At 41.6% G+C, this 21,573-nt stretch overlaps 1 protein-coding gene across 1 annotated transcript in view; it reads right to left on the reverse strand.

Moving 5' to 3' along the window:
- Nucleotides 1-21,573, reverse strand: part of CPB2 (carboxypeptidase B2) — a gene marked incomplete at both ends in the record, with an annotated part of 60,283 nt that overhangs the window by 23,727 nt on the left and 14,983 nt on the right. Inside the window, 6 exons of the mRNA XM_081083915.1 lie at nt 1,009-1,119; nt 10,299-10,403; nt 13,209-13,310; nt 15,269-15,443; nt 17,371-17,495; nt 20,121-20,196. Coding sequence (XP_080940041.1) covers nt 1,009-1,119; nt 10,299-10,403; nt 13,209-13,310; nt 15,269-15,443; nt 17,371-17,495; nt 20,121-20,196 — 694 coding nt within the window. The remainder of the gene's footprint in view (nt 1-1,008; nt 1,120-10,298; nt 10,404-13,208; nt 13,311-15,268; nt 15,444-17,370; nt 17,496-20,120; nt 20,197-21,573) is intronic.

The raw sequence follows: 21,573 nt of genomic DNA on the forward strand, positions 1-21,573 counted from the left end.
AGGTTAGAAAAATTATTGATAATGGTTCCCAATAGAGATGAGATTGATCAGGATACTCATGCTCATGATTGAGTTAAAGTGTACTAAGGTTTAAATTCACATATAAGTTAGAATAAAAGTTCAATTAATTCTGTTCTAAATCTTGCAATTTATGATTTTACAAATAAAAAATGCTATTTAAAGGATTCCTAGTAAGAATAAATGGATCTAGGCATTGTGCATCAGTGGTAACTAGTACCTCAAAAAGAGTCACAACTAGATGTTATACACATCCTGATCTGAGAGCACACTATCACAATGAAGTAGTCTTGCCAAAAAAGTTAATTCTAAATCTGATTAAGCTTACAGAATCCAAATATCAATTTTTAGAAAATACAGGGGACAGAGGAATAGGTTAAATTGCAACATGGCAAAATGCAACTAGCAAATTCAGACAATGGGAAACTTTTTTGTTCAATGAATAAATTGCAAGGAAGAGTGAGAACATGAGCATTTATGGATTACAATAGAATTAAAAGACATATAAGTCAATCACAGCATATTAGCCTTCTTTGGATCCTGAATCAAAGAAACTTATTTAAAAGTTATTATGTAATTAAAAATTTAAATATTGATTGAACCTTTTATTTCAAGTAATTATTTTTAATTTTTAGGTATATTTGTACTGTGGTTATTTTTTAAAGAGCTTTTTTAGAGGTGCATACTAAAATATTTATTGATGAATTGATATGATGCCTGAGATTTGCTTTAAAATACTATGGGTAAGGTAGAAGAGTATATAGATGAAAATAGATCGGCTTAAGATGATTATTTCTGAAGCTCTCTGACAGGTACATAGGAGTGTACTATAAAATTATTTTCACTCACATAAGGTTGATCTTTTCTATAATGAGAATTATTTTGTTTCATAATGAAACCATTGTGCCAAGAGCCAGGATTTTATAAATAATTAATTCAGAGTATCATGTATTCCCAAAGGGGGTAAGTTTTTTCTTTGCCTTCACCTACCGTTTTCCAAGAGTAGTCATAACCATCCACATTAACTACCGGCATAACATAGAAATCCAGGTGCCTCAGAATATTGGTAAACAGATTTTCTTCCCCAGATAACTGAGTTACCTACAAATAAAACCAAGTGTGTTAAATAATATCTCTTTTAAGTTCTTCTAAACAGTCTGTTTCTTTTTCCTTTTTAAAAATTAGTTTTTATTGATTTCAGAGAGGAAGGGAGAGGGAGAGAGAGATAGAAACATCAATGATGAGAGAGAATCATCTATCGGCTGCCTCCTGCATGCCCTCCACTGAGGATGGAGCCAGCAACTCGGGCATGTGCCCTGACGTGGAATCAAACCATGACCTCCTGGTTCACGGGTTGAAGCTCAACCATTGAGCCACACCAGTCAGGCTAGTCTGTTTCTTTTATATGTCTCTCCCCCCCCCCCCCCTTTTTAAAAGTCATTTGGCATGTTTAAATTTACAAATTTAACTTCTAGGAAGAGTATCAAATCGTCTTCCTATTTGATGGAGGCAGAAAACAGAACCATACATTTAATAAAAATTTCCTTTGAGAAACAAAAATAATTATTTATTAAATCCATAAAGCCCACTACAAAGATTTAAGGAAGCAAAAACCTAGATATAGTTCTTTTCAATAATCCATATCCATCAGAGCTTTAATTTTTGTCTTATGTCCAGATAGGACTAGTGATATTTCTACATTGTCTTTGTAACTTTTGGGGCTAAATTTTTTGCTGTAATAGCAGTATGTTTCCCAAGCATCAGATCATTTGGCTTTAAAATCAGTGGTAGCTTTTCCTAAGTACTGGCTATGAGTTTCTGAATAGGCATCATCTGACACTGCTCATTTGGTTCCAGCGGTTCTCAACCTGTGGGTTGTGACCCCTTTGGCGGTCGAACGACCCTTTCACAGGGGTCGCCTAAGACCATCCTGCATATCAGATATTTACATTATGATTCATAACAGTAGCGACATTACAGTTATGAAGGAGCAACGAAAATAATTTTATGGTTGAGTCACAACATGAGGAACTGTATTTAAAGGGCCAGAAGGTTGAGAACCACTGGTTTAGACCCACACCTAGCTTAGGGTCACATTTTCCAACATGATCTAATGACATCCTCATTTTGATGACTGAGAAGTGCATCACAAAATAACCAAATATAAAGGCAGGATAACCACAAAGACAAATTTCAGCTGGTTAAACCATTGCTTCTAGGACTAAGCTTTGGTATAAACACATTACATAATGAAGTAGTGGCAGCATTGCTATATTTTAATTTGTGGATTAGTTTACAATTATTTGTTGCTTTAAACTTTACTCAAAAACACCTCAAAAGATGTTTTTAAAAAAGATTTTTTTATTATTGACAAAAGAAAAATGTCTTTAATCCTACCTTAACTATAGTAAAATCTTTACCATTTTCTCTTTTTAAATATTTAAAATACCATTTTCATATTCTGCTAAAACAATCATGAGTCATGTTAAACATTTTTGCAATGGACAACCACTACATGAAATATGGGAGAAAGGAAAGCTAATGTACAAGTTGTTTTTTAATCTACTATGGGTCAGAAATGAAAGCTTAATGAGAAGGAAGCAAATTTTATAGACTAAAAGAAGCAATTTTTTCAAGAGTTGAGCAACTAGTAAAATACATTTTTATGCTCTAAATTTGTAAATTTATGTTGAAGTCATGTTTCAGTATTAACATAGCAGTTAATTATCAGAAAAAGATTAGAGACCTGATTTATTTTAAAGTAATAAAGCATTTATCATTTTAATTTCTACAATGTTTGTTGAAGTTTTAATATATGTGGCCCAGTAGGTTTCTTTGTCTGCCTCTCTATCTCTCTCTTTGGTTTAAAATTTATCTCTCACAATTTTGTAGGCCAGAGGTCCAAAATCAAGGTGTCAGCAGGATTGGTTCCTTCTTGAGGTTCTGAGGAAGAATCTGTTCCATGACTCTCTCCTAGCTTCTAGGGGTTGTTTGGCATTACTTGGCTCATAGCTACACCACTACAATCTCTGCGTACATTGTCACATGGCCTTCTTTTTTAAAAATTTATCTTTATTGTTGAGAGTGTTACAGATGTCTCCTCTTTTTCCCTATTGCCTCCCTCTACCAGATTCCCAACCTGCCCCAAGCCTTCATTGCCCTATTGTCTATGTCCATGGGCAATGCATATGTGTGTATGTTCTATCACATCACATATCATTTCTTTTTTTGTGGTGGGAATAATCAATATTTAGTCTCTCAACAGTTTGAAGATTATAATATAACTAGTGGCCCAGTGCACAAAATTTGTGCACATTAAAAGGGGATTAACTAGGGAAAATATTTTAATATTGCTATTTGCCCTTTCTCTATAATAGAAGTATCAGAGATGAAAGGAAATTAGTAAAATGTATATGAAAATCTTCCTCCTGTCAGTGTCTGGGGCACACCACGGGACCCAGAGTCAAGTCTCTGCCCACCCATGTGCGCCTCAAAATTGCTCAAGACCCAGACCTGGCCAGCCCCACCCCCATTGGGCTAGATCCAGACCCAGCTGGTCCCACCCCTGTCAAGCTCCGCTCGGCAGGGTTGCAGCCTCAGGTCCCCTGGCCTGGCACTGGGGTGGGGGGGCACGACTTGAGGTCCCCTGGCCAAGCACTGGGGTGGGGAGTGCGGCTTGAGGTCCTCTGGCCAGCGCTGGGGCAGGGGGCATGGCCTGAGGTCCCCTGGCCTGGCACTGGGGTGGGGGGTATGCTTGAGGTCCCCAGTGAAGCCCCGCCAGGTGGGGGATGTGGCTGAGATCCCCCATCAAGCCCCGCTGGGCCGGAGGTGTGGCCTGAGGTCCTCCAGCCCATCACCGGGGTGGGGGTGCACTTTGAGGTTCCCCATCAATCCCTGCCAGGTGGGGGGCATGGCCTGAGTTCCCCTGTTAAACCCTGCTGGGGTGGGGGGTGCAGCCTGAGGTCCCCTGTCAAGCCCCATGGGGAGGGTTTGGGAGGAGTGCAGCCTCAGGTCCCTGCTGATTGCTTGTTAAGGCTTGTTTTGGGAACTCAGCCTCTGCTGTGGGTGCAGCCATCTTGTGTTACAGAGCCCTTCCTTCCCCCCCTCCACTGTGGGTGCTGTCGTCTTTGTGGTGGAGTGATGGTCAATTTGCATATTCCCTCTTTATTATATAGGATACTGTTAAGTCTTGAGTTTCAGTGCTTTTTAAAACTGAATTCAACACTTTCTAAAAGCTACAGGGGCTAGAGCTGGGAAGACTCCTGCAGCCTGATGGCTCCTTTGGTTGTACTGATCTGATTCTGGTTTGTAAACATAAAACAAATCCCCCACTGTATTCTAGAAAATTTGGTCACTGTGGCTAAGACTTCCAGTACTATGTTGAACAAAAGTGGTAAAAGGGAAATTTCTGTCTTGTTCCTATTCTTAGGGAATATGGTTTTAATTTTTGCCCATTGAGTATGATGGTGGTTGTAGGTTTGTCATATATGACCTTTATTATGTTAAGGTATTCTCCCTCTATCCCCCCTTTCCCGAGAATTTTTATCAAAAATGGGTGCTGGCACTAGTCAGTTTGGCTCAATAGATGGAGTTTCAGCCTGCATACCAAAGGGTCCCAGGTTCGATTCTGGTCAAGGGCACGGACCCCAGTTGCAGGCTCCTCTCTAGCCCAGGCCCTGGTCAGGGGCATGCAGGAGGCAACCAATCGATGTGTTTCTCTCACATTGATATTTCTCTCTGTCTTTCCCTCTCCTGCACTCTCTTTCTAAAAATAAAAAATGGGTACAGGATTTTGTCAAATGCTTTTTCTGTGTCTATTAATATGATCATGTGATTATTATCTTTCAGGTTTTTTTATGTGATGTATCACATTTATTGATTTGTGAATAGTGTACCAGCCTTTCATCCCTGGAATAATTCCCACTTGGTCATGGTGTTTGATCTTTTTGATCCGATTTGCTAATATTTTGTTGAGGATTTTAGCATCTGTGTTCATCAGGGATACTGGCCTGCAACTTTCCTTCTTTGTAGTATCTTTATCTTGTTTTAGAATTAGCATAATATTGGCCTCATAAAAAGAACTTGAAAGTTTTCCTTCCTCTTGGATTTTTTGGAATAGTTTGAGGAGGATAGGTATTCTTCTTTGAATGTCTGGTAAAACTCACCTGTGAAGTCATTGGACCAAGACTTTTGTTTGCTGGGAGTTTTTATTACTGCTTCAATTTCATTGGTTGTTATTTGTGTATTCAGGTTTTCTGAATCTTCCTGATTGAGTTTTGGAAGGTTGCATGATTCTTGGAATTTGTCCATTTCGCCAAGGTTTTCCAATTTGTTGGCATATACTTGTTCATAGTATTTTCTTACAATCCTTTGTATTTCTGTGGTGTCAGTTGTTACTTCACCTCTTTCATTTATGATTTTATTTATTTAGGCCCTCTTTCTTTGTTTCTTGATGAGTCTGGCTAAAGGTTCATCAGTCTTGTTTATATTTTCAAAGAATCAGCTCTTAGTTTCATTGATCTTTTGTATTTCTTTTTTTTTTTAAAATATATTTTATTGATTTTTTACAGAGAGGAAGGGAGAGAGATAGAGAGTTAGAAACATCGATGAAAGAGAAACATCGATCAGCTGCCTCCCGCACATCTCCTACTGGGGATGTGCCCGCAACCCAGGTACATGCCGTTGACCGGAATCGAACCTGGGACCTTTCAGTCCACAGGCCGACGCTCTATCCACTGAGCCAAACCGGTTTCGGCATGATCTTTTGTATTTCTTTCTTTTTTTTTTTTTTTTAGTCTCTATGTCATTTAGTTCCACTCTGATCTTTATTTTTTCCTTCCTTCTCCTTATTCTGGTCTGTTCTTATTCTCTTCCTAGTTCTTTTAGAAGTAGAGTTAGATAGTTTATTAGAGATTTTTCTTGCTTCATTCTCTTTATTTCCTTCTTACCTTTTTCAATGGTTAGATGGGAACTTTAGCCATAAGCTAGGCTTATGATCAATGTTAGCCCAGAAATTTCTTGTTTAATAAGCAGGGCTCCAAACAGAAGGATTGAGTGAGAGCTGAAATATAGCCTTTGAAAATAGAAGGATAGAGGGAAACTGTACAATAAGGGGACTTCTCAATGCCTGTAAGTAGAGAAGAGGGGTGAATGGATCAGCTAGATTAGCACCTGAAGTGAGGTAGGGGAAAAGGAGTCTTGTGGGATCTAATGCTATCTCCAGGTGAATAGTGTCAGAATTGAGTTAAATTGTAGGACACATAGCTGGTGTCACAGAATTGCTTGGTGTAGGGAAAATCCTCATACATTTGGTATCAGAGTGTTGTGAGTGTGGTGTTAATGTGAGACTAAAAGAAAAACTCAGGAGTAATGTCGGATTTCTTTACACAGACTTTAAAGCTAAGCCAATTCACCTTTGGGTGCTTTACCTTTTTTTGTTGTTGCTGTTGTTAATCCCCACCTGAGGATATTGTTTCCGTTGATTATTTTTTAGAAAGAGAGAGTGGAAGGGAGGAGAGAGAGAGATTGAAAGAGAGAGAGAGAGAGAGAGAGAGAGATCAATTGTTTGTCTTCTGCATTTGTGCAGGGATGGAAGCTGCAACCAGAGTACGTGCTCTTGACTGGGAATAGAACCCACAACCCTACAGTGGGCCAACATTCTAACCACTGAGCAGCACCAGCCAGGGCTAGGTTGCTTTACTTTTTAAATATAAAATCCACACCCACAATTTTTTTTAAGCTAAGTATTTTATTTTCCTCATACAGTTGTTTGAATCATTATGGAAGTCAGATGGAGCAGGCAAAGATGGGGCTTAAATGTCCATTAAAAAGAGTTCTGTTGACTTAGGCTACAAAAATCAGGCTGACATTGTTGGGGCAAAATACTTGATTGTAAGTTTCTTGAAATGTATCTTGTTTTCCATTGTTTCTCCATGGTCTGGAACTGCATAGGCAATTTATAAATGTGAAATAAATAATTTAACCTTATAAGGATTCCGCAAGTGGGAGGAAAGATTTGTAAATTTGGGACAGACAGCAATTAAGGACAAGTTCACCAATATAAATTGGAGTCAATATGAGTTGAAATTTCTTTCTGGCCCAATCCAGATTCAGTTATAAAATAAAAAATAAATGTACTCTCTCTTCCTTTGCACCTTTCTCTCTCTACCAACTGCTACTTCATCCATTACCTAAAACAAATAGAACTACCCAATGTGGAGAAGATTCCAGATCATCAAATGACTGGGCTGTGTTAAGGTCTGCTCAGTTGGGAACTATCTTCATTTGGTCAAGGTAGTACCAGCGGTGGTTGGGAACTTTTCAGTAGGTCCAGGAATGCTATAGCTCCCATCCATGGGGAAGAAAGGATAAGTCAAATGAAGATAGTTAGAGATGTACTTGACAAGAGGTCAGAAGAGGCAGAAATAATTTTACTTTTGATGAACTTTATTTGTTAAGACATCAATCTAAGTGGTAATCTCTTAATTTCCTAACTCATTTGGTTTGTGTTACTGTGTATATGCAAATATAGTTTCAGGTTTATAGTCATTACTAGTAGCCCAGTGCACGAAGTTCGTGCACTGGGGTGGGTGCGGGGGAGGGCCTCTCAGTCTGGCCTTCACCCTCTCCAATCTGAGACCCCTCAGGGAATGTCCAACTACCTGTTTGTGCCCACACTTTTAACAGATAACAGCTCTATTGTTGTTTCTTTCTTATGCTTAAAACCATTGGAATTAGTAGGTATTCAAAGTGTGTATACATTTTGGGGGGACACCCTGCATATCTCTAGTCAGTGGTGAAAGAAACCAACAGCAGATTTGGAACCCCAAGACAGGGAACTTCACTCACTCCCCACATGTCTCCCCACTTCACTTTCCACCTTCGTGGGCAGGAGAATCAACATTTTCTCTCATTAATTTGGAAAAGCACGTCCTGTCCCCTGCTGCCTGGCAGGAGTGCGCTAGGCCCCAAGCAAGCGAGGCTCAGTCAGGGCAGCCTTCACTCATGGGTGATGGCACCCAAAGTGCACATTCCTTCTCTACAGTCGCCCCGACTATCCCACTGTTTCACTGAGAGGACGGAATTCCTCTCCACCTCTGGGTTCTTGATCTTGAACACTGACCGAAGGCACCTCAGCGAGGGCCGCCCGCGCCCACCAGGTGTGTCTGTCTGCACCTGCTCCTGCCTCAGCACCTGCATTAACCCCCCCAGAGGTGATCTTGTAGCTGCACTGGCCTCCGTGGGAACAGGGCATCACCACTCTGCCCTCTCACTGTCATCTCACAGGCACCCACCCTCAGCACCCAGAACACCCAGACACTCTCCAAAGGATGTGAGCACATCAGAGAGGATGTGTGCACATCCTGTGGGGGTGTTAGGCATGCCAGGTTGATGGGAGTGCGGTGGAGAGGCGGGGGGAACTTGTGCACGCCTTGGTTTGCAGCTGTTGCAGGCGTGGGAGGGTGACAGTGTACTGGGGGATGTTCGCATGCCAGGGGGGGATGTGCACACCGGAGGCCTCTGGCTTTGCAGACCTGCAAATCCCCGTGGTGTGGCCAGGAGGACGTCAGTCTGGCCCGCCATGGTGGCTGTCCCTGCGATCCTGCACCTTTTGGGCCAGGAGGCGGATCTTGCGCAGCCACTCCTGGGTGCTGATGGCCTGCAGGCGCTACTTCAGCTCAGCCTGCAGGCTCCACTTGGCGCGCTCACAGCTGTCACCATCACCATGTGGGGAGTACAGGTTGCCCTCCACCGGCCTGCCTCCCCTGTCCAGAGGCTCTCTGCGCTGCTCACCTGCCCAGAGTGACTGGGGCTGGGCGGAAGCCAGGCTTCCTGCCCTGCCCAACCCCGGCTGATCTGCCCCTGTGCGAGCTGCCGCCCTGCCGGGAAGGGTCACGAATCCAGGTCCCGGGACCGCGGACAGTCTCAAGTGCTGCCCCCTGCCTGGCAGGCTCACAGATCCATGTCTTGGTCCTGTGAACAGCCTCAAGCACCGCCCCCCCACCCAGCAGGGTCACGGATCCGGGTCCCAGACCGTGGACAGCCTCAAGCACTGCCCCCCGCCCGGCAGGGTCACAGATCCGGTCCCGGACGACCACGGACAGCCTTGCCTGCTGCCGCCTGCCTTCAGTATGCAAATTAGCCTCCGTCTTGTTGCTTCAGGGTGGGGGTCCCCACTGGGGTGCCTGGCCAGTCTGGGTGAGGGGATGATGGCTGTTTTCAGGTTGGCGGGCAACTGAGGCTCCCAACCTCTCCTTTTTTTCTTTTTTTTTCATTCTGGGATTTATTTACCTGCTATGGTTGCCACTGGAGCTGAGAGCCAGCTTCAGCTCTGAGGCTTGACTCCAGCTCTGAGACCTCAGCTGTTGAAAGCAGGGATCTGGGTTTGTTTGGGTTCTATAATTGTAATACTGTTGCGATCCTGCTGGCTGAAGCCCGGCTGGCCAAAAGCAGGTTTCTGGGGAATGTTTAGCTTCTATAATTGCAACATTGTTTCTTAGAGTTGCAGCTCAGAGGCCGGCAGCGGCAGGTGGGGAACCTTGGCTTCCTCCGTCACTGGAGCAAGCAAGCCTCCTATTCACTTCAGCTGCCTGGCTGCCGGCCACCATCTTGGTTGGCAGTTAATTTGCATATATTCTGCTGATTAGCCAATGGGAAGGGTGTTGAGGTTATGGTCAATTTGCATGTTTCTCTTTTATTAGATAGGATAATTTTTACTTTTATGACATACTCTTTGTATTATATATGGATTTTTTTATGCCAAGGCCTTTTTCAGGGACAAAAATCCTCTATTATGATATATGAAAAAATATGATCTGCCCTATAATGTACTTTATATTAATTTTGCAAGGGCAGAATATGGCAAAAAATGTCTGGATAATTCAAATCAAAAAAATGAGAAATTAAATGAAACTTAATTTATGTAATTGCTTTAGTTCTTTCTTCTACTTGTAAAAATATTACAATTGCATGCTACTTCTTAATTATGTTCTAGTGTTTAGCCCTAGCTTAAAATGTAAGAAAGAAAAGGCCGACAATCTTTAGAATGATTTTAATGCTTGAAGTTATGACTCTAAAGCATAATATGCATATAAGTCATCTGGGAAGCTTGTGAAAATTGTAGATTTCTATGCCTCACCTGCAGAGATTTTAAGTCATGAATTCTAGGCTGTGACTTGGGAAAATGCATTTTGTAAACAATCCAGCTGATTTTGACACAGATGGTCTTAGGCCACATATTTAGAAACTCTGGTCTAAGAGAATGTGAATACTGTACTTACATGGTCTATGAACCACAAGCAGAAAGCAGGGGAGATCCATTCTCTGGCATGGACTCCACAGTCAATCCAAACAGCATTTTTGGCTGCTTGTTGCTTTTCAGAAACCTGCCCAAAGAAAATAAAAATAATAGCAAGGAGCCTCAGGATAACTTCCATTTATTTAGGGCTTATATTTTAACTAGAGGCCCAATGCACGAAATTTGTGCAAGAGTAGGCCTTTCATCCCCCCTCTGCCAGCACCGGCTTCCCTCTGGCACCTGGACCCGGGCTTCCCTCGCAGCCTTGGCTTCCTCTGGAAGGTCTTCCGGAAGGATGTCCAGTTTAATTAGCATATTATGCTTTTATTATTATAGTCTCTTTTAACAAATATATGACATATGCACTAGTCTCTGAATTACTTTGAGAATTTTGAAGAAAAATTAAAAGCTGGTGAGATTAAAAGTGAAGAGATAAAATTATTAAGATCACATACCTGGTAAGAGTCAGAATTAAGAATTGAAGCCAGGACTTTTGACTTAAAGCTCTTTTATTCCCCAAACATTTCAGTAGTTATAACTAGTGGAAATGTAGAAGTAGAGACCAGAGAATTAGTGCTTCAGGCACTTTCTTCACACATCGTTAGAGGTAAATGGTATGTGTTGGGTAGGCAACTTTCTATGGGAGGTGTGGAACAGAGAAAGGCTTGAGAAAGGGGAGCCAGTAGGCTATTTCTCCATTTTATACAAAAAGAATCACACATCTAACTTCACACAAACTTATTACCAATATATCTGGGGACAATAGGCTTGTTCTGATTCACAGTATTGGGGGGTGGGGGGCTAGTGCATGATGTCAAATCTCTGGAAAAGGAGATATTTTCCAACCTTTCTTTTCTCAGTGATAGCCTTTAAGGTCTTCAGCAGAATTCTCAAATTCACCTCCAAACAAAATGAATTATATTTCATTTGCTTTTAAAAAATAGTTACAACCCAACTTTAGAGTATGGAGGGAAGGGAGAAGAGTGTTGTAAAATCAAACAAATATGTGGGGTTGAAATTCCAAAATAAGAAAAGAGAGAGTTAGATTTTTAGATTGCCATCTGCACTACTCAAGGAAGATTTTCTTAACTAACTTGGAGATAGTGATATTCAATGAGAAAGCAAGTGAGAGAGTCATGTGCACTGACCGTGAAAGGTTAAATTACTCAAAGAAGAGAACTGCTTGGCTGACTTAATCTATTCAATTTAATAGAAAACCCTGAGTTGTCTGAATTAGTTGTCTTCTGTCCGTGCTAAGCAAGCTCTGCTGGTACTGGTCCTGACACTGGCAAGCAGGAGGAACCCTAGAGACCTACATTATGTCCTTATGCTGGCATCCTTGGCCAAGTAAGAGGAGATTAACGCATGCAAGAAGCATGGCTTCCCCACATGTACATCTAAGTACCAGAAACACAAGTTCCAGTGAGCACACACAACATGCTGAAAGCAAATGCCATGGATGGGATGCCATGATTACAAGGATCCAATCTGAGCAACTCAGTCACCAAGAAGACCCAATGTTTCATATGTCTGTCTTGAGTCTGCACTGCAAGTTACTTCAGAACAGATTAAAACTTAGAAATTCTGACTCAAAATCTTATCTTTGAATGACCAAAAAGGCACACCTATCACAATTTAGATAATGTTGGGAAACTAAATGTAAATTAAATATTAGTAAATAAAGTATTCTCCAATGATTATTTTTTCCAGAGCTTCTTTTTAAATATATATATTAGAGGCCCAGTGCACAAAAATTTGTGCACTCAGGAGGGTCCCTCAGCCCGGCCTGTGCTCTCTCATAGTCTGGGATCCCTCGGGGGATGACTACCTGCTGGATTAGGCCCGCTCCCCGGGGAATTGGGCCTAAGCTGGCAGTCAGACATCCCTCTGGCAGCCTGGGAGCCCTCGGGGGATATCCACTTGCCACCGGGGAGCAGGCCTAGCTGCAGTCGGACATCCTTAGCGCTGATGAGGAGGCGGGAGAGGCTCCCACCACCACCACTGTACTGGCGGTTGTCAGCCTGGCTTGTGGCTAAGCATAGTTTCCCCTGTGGGAGCGCACTGATCACCAGGGGGCAGCTCCTGCATTGAGCGTCTGCCCCCTGGTGGTCAGTGTGTGTCATAGTGACCAGTCATTCCCAGTCACTCTGCTGTTAGGATCAATTTGCATAGCACCCTTTTATTATATAGGATATATTTAGGGTGGGGAAAGTGGTACAAAACAGAAGTACATCATTATAAATTATCAAGAAAGAATTAGTATGTTTTTATGTCTCCCTCAAATTCTTCTTTGGCCACATTTACTTACCTTTACTAAGGCCAATTTATTCAACTGAAAATGAATAACCAAATGAACTGTGATTAGAACAGAAGCTATCATTTCAACCCTATTGTCAGGACCCCAGCATTTCCCTGGTTCTTATCCTTCCCTGGGTTTGGTTGTTCAGCTTTTGTTTGTTTTGTTTTGTTCCAAAAACTGTGACAGTGTCAGTGTTTGTTCAATAACGGATCATCTCTCTCGTTTCTTCTTCCTACGTAAGGCAGTCAGAGGTGGTGGTGGTATAAATAAAACAAGGACATGAAAAATAATCCAGACCACACCCCTTGCCCTTTATTTTATGACAGTAGGTCTTGAAGTTCAGGGAATTTATCTGTCACATAAGAGACAGAGTTAATTCTAAAATTGGGATTTCCACTCATAGACCAACACTGCATTAGTAAAGCGAAAAAAAAAAAATTAACCCTAAGTAGCTGAGTATTAAAGTGGAGAAACAGTTGTAATACAAATATTTACAGAACTCAAAGAAAAAAAATCCAAATTATAACAAGTGCCACTGGAGAATTAACACATCCCCTGGAGTCGACAGATCAATGACTCTCCCCCATGACATACCTTTAAAACATAAAGCGGACGCTTCTCATATGAGGATCCAATGTGGATTTTTTCAATCATATCAGGATACTGCTCAGTTATAACATCCATCCAAGAATAGATCTATCAAAATGGACATAAGCAGTCAGTCATAGAGTAAGTTTGAAGCATTTCCCTGACCAAAGGAAGCAGACAGCATCTTCAAGGGAAGGAGAGCTCTCTAAAACCTGTGTAGGTAGAAAGAATGAGGAACTAAAATACTTGGGGCAGGTGTTTCTTCTGTTGTTTAGGAAAAATCAATAAAAGTAAAGTTTTGAAAATTATCAAGGTTTAGAGAAAGAGTAGAAAAGTACTGAAAACCATATGACAAAGTAGGAAAAGTTCATCTTTAAAGTATGTCTCCTAAGAGTTATTTTTAAAGGCTCATCACATCAAATCCCTGCCTCTGTGTATGAAATCCTCTTTACCGTTCATTCACAAGTTCACTTTTATTTGAATTTTTTTAAAAAAAAATTTCACTTTTTAAGAGTAACCTAAGGAAGGCCTGGGCACTGTCTTTGCACAGGATAAATGATAGGGCCCTTATTTCCCACTAGAAACCTGTGAATTCACAAGAAGATCTGTGAGATGATAAGAGGCAAAGGTGTATAATCTGGAGGGGAAAACAATTCTCTTCTACCCTGAGAAGGCATTTGATTCTGGGCCTGTCTCCTAGTTGACAGTCCAGTGGTACTTGTGATTCCATCAAGATTGTAGTGGAAGGACAAATAAAGAATTCCAGGCCTGACTTTAGGCTAGTGTCCAAAGATGCTCCTGGGAAGCCTACCTGCTGCCAAACACCAGTGCTGTCAATGTCCAAGGGGCTGGAGATTTAGCTGTCAGGGATTTCCGCAGTGGGCCTCTGTTTACCGTGCTATTCTTCTAAGGAATGACCACATCTGAAAGAACAACTACATACAACAATTTTGTGTTCCAGTGATGGTTCGTAGAATTCCTTCAACAGGGGAGGCTGTATTATATGAAGGTAGTTTTAATAGAAGACTCTTTATTTCACAATCTAATTGAGGTAATGAAGATAATATCCTTTGAATAACTATCTTCTTTTGCTATTTGTTTTAAAAAGTATTTTTATTGGGTATTTGTTTTTCTCCCCACAGTGGATTACTTAAGTTTTCTAAGTGAGAGTCAATGACAAAAGAATACCTCCTGCCCACCTGTGGTGAGGACTGAAAAAGAGATCAGTTCTGAAGGGGAAGGAGGATTTGAGGGAATTTTCTAAGAGCAAGATTACTATGGTTCCTATGAACCTCCTAGAAAGGAGGAGTGGAAGGGAGGAGAGTTCCAAGGCATTTTCTGGAATGTCATTATTAAATTGTGTACCTCCCAAATTCATATGTTGAAGTCCATAACGTCTAGTATCTTAGAATGTGACTATATTTGGAGATAGGGCCTTTAAAGAGGTAATTAAGTTAAAATGAGGCTGTTAGTGTGGGTCCTAATCCCTTCTAACTGGTGTCCTTATAAGAAGTAAAGATTGAGACATATAGAGGCACCAGGGATGTGTAATACAGAGAAAAGGGCAGGTAAGGACATAGCGAGAAGGCAGCAATCTGCAAGTCAAGGAGAGATCATCAGGAGAAGCTCACCCTACTGATACCTTCATTGTTGACTTCTAGCCTCCAGAACTGTGAGAGAATAACGTTCTGTGGTCTAAGCTACCCAATCTGTGGTACTTTGTTATGGAAGACTAACACAGTGGACTGTTAAATTTTTGTGTGGCAGTTTCAATAAAAAGTCCCTATTTATTATTCCCTGCAGTTCCTTAGCATGCAGTACTACTCCTAGCAGGTAGAGATACTCTTAGTTATGGACAAAATCCTGCTTAGAGGCAGTTTACCAAATATGATGCAATTTTCCCAGTGAAAATATCTACAAAAGGATGAGTTACCACCATATGATCAACTTAATTGTAATATTTTTTACCCTTTTCCATTAATTATGATATTTTAGTAATTTTCCATAATTGAAGTGGAAATGCTGGTATGAAAATAGTAATTTTGGTGAGAAATATGATGGCTTACTTCATTTAGTGGGTGATAATTTTCATAGTATGAGGAGGAGGCCCGGGGGCTGATGGTATCATTGGAAGTCTGCTGGCAGGGGCTGATGGTATCATTGGAAGTCTGCTGGCAGGGGCTGATGGTATCATTGGAAGTCTGCTGGCGGATAAGATCTTCCACATCTTCCATCAAGATACTAGATGATAAAACAGAGGGTGAGCTGGTTTTCGAAAAGGGCTCTGATTTTCCCACATGGCCCATTGTAGCCACAACAGGTGAGCATGGGAAAAAAATCACTAAGAAACCTAACAAGCTAAAGTTCATCAAGGTGAAAACTATATCACTTACCATTATGGTGAGCTGAAATTCACAAACCTTCTTGGTAGAGCCCATATGGACACTGGAGAAAGTGACTTCTATGTGGTCTGTTTGCAAGGCCTCCAAAAGGTCACCCTTTCCCTACTATTATCAACATTTCTCAACTGTGCTTCATCAGTGTCTTTTATGTGAGCATGTAGGTTAGTGGACAGCTTTCTTTAACCCAGAGTAATATTGTATTATTCTATTTTCAGTTAAAAACCAAGGAGAAGAAGAAAGCTTTTTATTTTTATTTTTCATGGTGATAATCGTTGAACTATACCAGATGTTCTGAATAGCCAAAGATGATAAAATCTCTAGAGAAGTAGAAGCACAGGAATAGGGTAGGTATGGGAAAGTCATCTTATTTAATGTCTCTTGAGAAGTGCCACACTGTTAATGAGGCAAACATTGAATCAAGCCATTTAATTATCTGAGATGAACAAGTTGAAAGTTAGCTATCATTTTAATAATATTTCTTTACTTTTATTGAGGCCAATTGATAAAAATCAAGGTTTTGACATTAGATAGGTCTGGGTTCAACTCCTAGCTCTGCCATGTTCTAGTGGTTGGCAAACAGTGGCTCGTGAGCCACATGCGGCTCTTTGACTCCTTGAGTGTGGCTCTTACACAAAATACCACGTGCAGGCGCGCACATATAGTGCGATTGAAACTTCGTGGCCCATGCACAGAAGTCGGTATTTTGTGGAAGAGCCACACTCAAGGGGCCAAAGAGCCACATGTAGCTCGCGAGCCGCAGTTTGGTGAACCTTTTGAGCTTGGCGTGTCAACATTTTGAAAAACTCGAACTTAACTCTGGTGCCATGTCACATATAGAAATTTTTTGATATTTGCAACCATAGTAAAACAAAGATTTATATTTTTGATATTTATTTTATATATTTAAATGCCATTTAACAAAGAAAAATCAACCAAAAAAATGAGTTCACGTGTCACCTCTGACAAGCGTGTCATAGGTTCGCCATCACTGGTCTAGGGCAACAGGAGGACATGAACATTTGAACAATGGACACAGAAAGCAGATGTTGGATAGGAGACTTCAAAAGGAAGAGGGCATGAACTCTGAGCAGAAACTGCATTTGCTACACTTTAGTCTTGAGGCAGACATTCAGGGATGTTCAACTACCTAGTGAAGGAAGCAAAATCCTCTTTACCAGCTGCTTTTTTGAGAGGTACCATAAAGTCTACTCAAGTGAATGACAATTTCGTTCCCCAAGTCTGGGTATACAGTAGAGCAGTGGTCGGCAAACTGCAGCTCAGCAAACTGGGGCTCGCGAGCCACATGCGGCTCTTTGGCCCCTTGAGTGTGGCTCTTCCACAAAATACCGGTTCTTCCACAAAATACCAGCTTCTGTGCATGGGCCACGAAGTTTCAATCACACTGTACGTGTGTGCCCACAGGTGGTATTTTGTGGAAGAGCCACACTCAAGGGGCTAAAGAGCCGCATGTGGCTCGCGAGCCACGGTTTGCTGACCATAGCAGTAGAGGAACTATAAGAAGGAAGGAATTAGAAAGACCTGTAAGAAACTGCACAGATCATTGAGTCTAACAATCCTTTTGAGGTCATGAGAGGTTAAACCACTTGTTCAAGGTCACAGAGCCAGCTACTTGGGCTTTATCACCAGTCTGTTTTGGAGATTTAACATAAGTATTTCTTTATCCAAGAAGCAATTGTACCGTCTGCTAGTTAAATGCCTCGTGGGTGCTTATAATAATTATTCAATGAATATTGAATGATGCTTACCTGAATGGAATTCTGTTCTCATGTAAATGGGATTTCACATTGATTATATCAACTGCATTCACAAAAAAATGGACTTCTTTTGCTTTTACAATAAAGTCAGCTGTTACTGGCTGCCACAGAACAATCTGCAGTTTTAAATGGAAAAATTGATAAAACAAAAAATGGTTATTTATATTATTCTTATCTGTAGCTAATGTCATAAAAGTGTATCTATAAGGAGAATCTATATAATAAAAGCCTATATAATATATGCAAATCGACCGAACAGCATAGCGACCCGTGGAACAACCAGTTGCTATGATGTGCACTGACCATCAGGGGCAGACGCTCAATGCAGGAGCTGCCCCCAGTCTGCAGGCCTCAGGCCAGCCAATGATGGAGCCAGCAGTCTGGCGGAGCAGGGTGGGGCTTGCCAGCAAGTGGGCTGGTGGTGGTGGGGGGTGGGGCTGCCCCCAATCGCCCCACCGGTCACCTCCTGCAGAGGGAGACAACCTGTAACGGCGGCAGGGGGGCAGGGCTAGCGAGCAGGCGGTGCCAGGCTGGCCAAGGTGGGTGCCAATGGGGGCCCCCTGATTGCCCTGCCAGTTGCCCCACAGATTGGCCCCGATCACCGGCCAGGCCTAGGGACCCTACCCATGCACAAATTTTATGCATCAGGCCTCTAGTGAAAATATACTTCCTGGCCACTGGTCCTCATTTATACACATGGCATTATAAACTTTTATTTTGTGTGGAGCTTGTTTTATTTTTCTCTGTAATTTCAGTTGCTAAAGAGGGCCTGGAACGTGGTAGGTACTCAATAAATATTTGATTAAATAATGAACGAAGGAGTGAATGAATATACTTAAGGCCCAACTGTATAAAACTGGATGTGTATGTCAGATACTCAGAAGAGAAATAAAATTTTGTATAGAAAGTTGATTAAATGGTGATTTTCTTTAATAAAAAAATCGATATTCTTGATGTTATCATCATGTCTGTGCTCCCATTCTTTAATTTAATTATAGGCTTTGGTCAATATCTTCCAAAATTATTCACATTTTTTTCCCTATTTCACTGCACTTTTTCAAAGCACTTTCACACTCATTTCCTGTAATCGTTATAGTCATAGTTTGGTATAAACCCAGCAAGTGTCATTCTTTTCACTATTCAGGTGAAGAAATTAAGGCTCATAGCTAAACTTGTCTAAAATCACACTTAGGAGTGGCAGACCAAGAGCTAAATTCTAAATCTCTGATGCTTCCTTTGGTGGTATTTCTCTGTCCACAGCGTGTTGGCTGTGAAAATTCACTGCTCAACTCTTCTGTTGGGAGAAACATAGTTGACTGATCTCACCAGCTGTTCCTACTCTTGATCCACCAGAGACTGAGGCCATGCTCTCCGGAGCTGCAGACAGCCAGTGATCGAGCATTATGATTATATTAATGCAGGTCCCCCCCAAAATTGCAGGTCTATTCTTGCTAGATAGGAGTTTCTTCTTACATGTGGCTTTGGCTTAAGGACTCATCACTGGTCCCCCCAGGCCTACATTGGAACTGCCCTTCAGTCTAGAGACTCTTCATGCACAATCTTCCTTTCTACACAGAGGTCAGAGCTGCATTATGATCTAAGGGTGCTCCAAGTCACCCCAGGTCCTCCTTCTTCATGCTTCATATGCATTTCTCTTGAAACTTTAATCTGGTCTGACAAACATGGAGCCATCAATTTTTTACCATGATATTTTGAAACTCTTATCAGGCATTCTGGGGAGATGGGTCCCAGACATGAAAATGTTAGTAAATTTTCCCTTGTCTTTTTGATGTTTGCTTCTTGGTTAAAAACTATTGTTTTATAAGTGAAGTCCTATTGGACTTCTTTTATCATAGTATCTTTATAAATACACACTTTAAATCCCAAGGTACTATTGTGTGGTTAGCTAAAAAGCCAATAGTACAAATGAAGAAGGTTTGATTTTGGGAACCAGCAAAATCATGTGATTATGGGAAGGGGAAAAAGGGTATAAGAAGAGGGGTTTATACCAGTGATATGCAAGTTAGACAACATATAGGAGAGAACATGGCACACAATACTTCCACAAAATGAAGTAATCCTATATAATAAAAGCCTAATATGCAAATCAATTGAATGGCAGAACAACCAGTGAAACAACCTGTCGCTATCATGCCAACTGACCACCAGGGGGCAGACGCTCAACGCAGGAGCTGCCCCCAGCCTGTAAGCTCCAGGTCAGCCAAGGCAGGTGCCAGCAAGGGCCCCCCAATCGCCCCGCGGGTCGCCCTGCAGAGGGAGGCAACTGATAGTGGTGGCAGGGGGCAGGAATGGCGAGTGGGTGGCACCAGGTTAGCCAAGGTGGGTGCCAGCGGTCCCCCCCGATTACCCCATTGGTTGCCCCACAGATTGGCCCTGATCGCTGGCCAGGCCTAGGGACCCTACCCATGCATGAATTTTGTGCATTGGGCCTCTAGTCTATATATAAAAGCCTAAGCGACCGAGCAACCAGAACGACCAGAACGACGGGTCGATCAGTCGCTATGACACACACTGATCACCAGGGGGCAGATGCTCAATGCAGGAGCTGCCCCCTGGTGGTCAGTGTGCTCCCACAGCCAACCTCCCACAGCCCCTCTCCCTGGTCAGCTGGTCCCCCTTGCCTCCATAGGCCTCAATCACCAGCCAGGCCGAGGGACCCCAACCATGCATGAATTCATGCACCGGGCCTCTAGTTTACAAATAAATAAGGGAAAAATTACCTCATATGTTGTAGTAAGACTCTGCAGAATTTGAACTTCCCTAGAGCTTCTAGGAAGAGCAGATAAAACCTGGCCACTGGGGAAAAATAAAACAGAATTTTGATGTTAAATAAAAAGCAAAAATGAAATAAATTATACTGTTAGGGGCTTTGAGATAATTACAAAAAGGAAACAAACTTTAAATGTTAGGAGAAAAGAGGATCTTGCTACAGACTATGTGGTGTTAAAAAGAGAACATATATTTGCTCATTCTTTCTGCTCCTACACAATTGCAATATCAACAGCTCTCTTAAATGGGAGTCAGTTTGCAGAGTGCTTTCTCTTTTCCATGTGTGTGTGTGTGTGTGTGTGTGTGTGTGTGTGTGTGAGAGAGAGAGAGTTGATTTTAAAAATTAAATATTTGGTGCATAGGGAATATTTATGCCAACACTATCCTATATAATAAAAGGCTAATATGCAAATTGTCCCCTTGGGAGTTTGACCAGGAGACTGGGAGTTCGATTGCTCGCTATGATGTGTGCTGACCACCAGGGGGCAGCGTGGAACATGGCAGGTGAACAGCGATGATGGTGGTACACTGAGGGAGTGAGGGAAGGAGGAGGCAGGGAGGCCAGGAGGCAGGGAACCTGATCAGCCCCGATCAACAGGCAGGCCTAGGGGACCCTACCCATGTACAAATTTTGTGCACTGGGCCTCTAGTTACATAATAAAATTAATGCATGTGAAGCCATTACCCCACTTAAGAAGTCTAATTTTATTGGTGTCCTTGAAGTTCCCCACCCCTGCTCCCCAGCCACATCCCCAACGTTATCCACTACCCTAAATTTTCACTTTTCTTATTCTCTTGCTTTTCTGTATTGAATGGATTCTTAAACACATGTATGGATTTTTGTATGTGTGGATTCTCAAAATATCCTTACATTTGCTTGATTTAACTATATAAAATGGTACACAATGTCTTCTTCTGTATCTTGTTTTTCCACTCAACATTGTATTTTCAAGATTACTATTTGTGTTGAAGTACCTAATCATAATTCATTCATACTTATAAGAATTTGTCTATAAGTGGATTTGATATTTCTTCAGGGTACGCACAATTTTAATTTTGTGAGATAGTGTCAAATTATTCCTCAAACTTTTTGTTTCCATTTGTATTCTCACAAGTAGTGGAAAGGATTTCCCATAACTCCTCCTCCTTGCTAACATTGATGCTGTATGACTACCTTTTTTAGTCTAATGGTTGTGAAATGGAATCTTGTGACTTACCAATGAAGTATAACTATTTCCAGTAGATTATTCTTTGTGGCAATAGGCTAGTATGATAGTCTAAATATTAATCTTTTTTCAGTTGTATGTATTGAAAATATCTTCTACCAGTTTGTCTTTTCTCTCTTTATGATGTATTTTTATCCATCATTTCCTTATGGGTTTGTGGTATTTTTGTTTTTGTTTT

The sequence above is a fragment of the Myotis nattereri genome (assembly GCF_964212035.1).
Source record: "Myotis nattereri genome assembly, chromosome: 2".
NCBI lineage: Eukaryota > Metazoa > Chordata > Mammalia > Chiroptera > Vespertilionidae > Myotis > Myotis nattereri.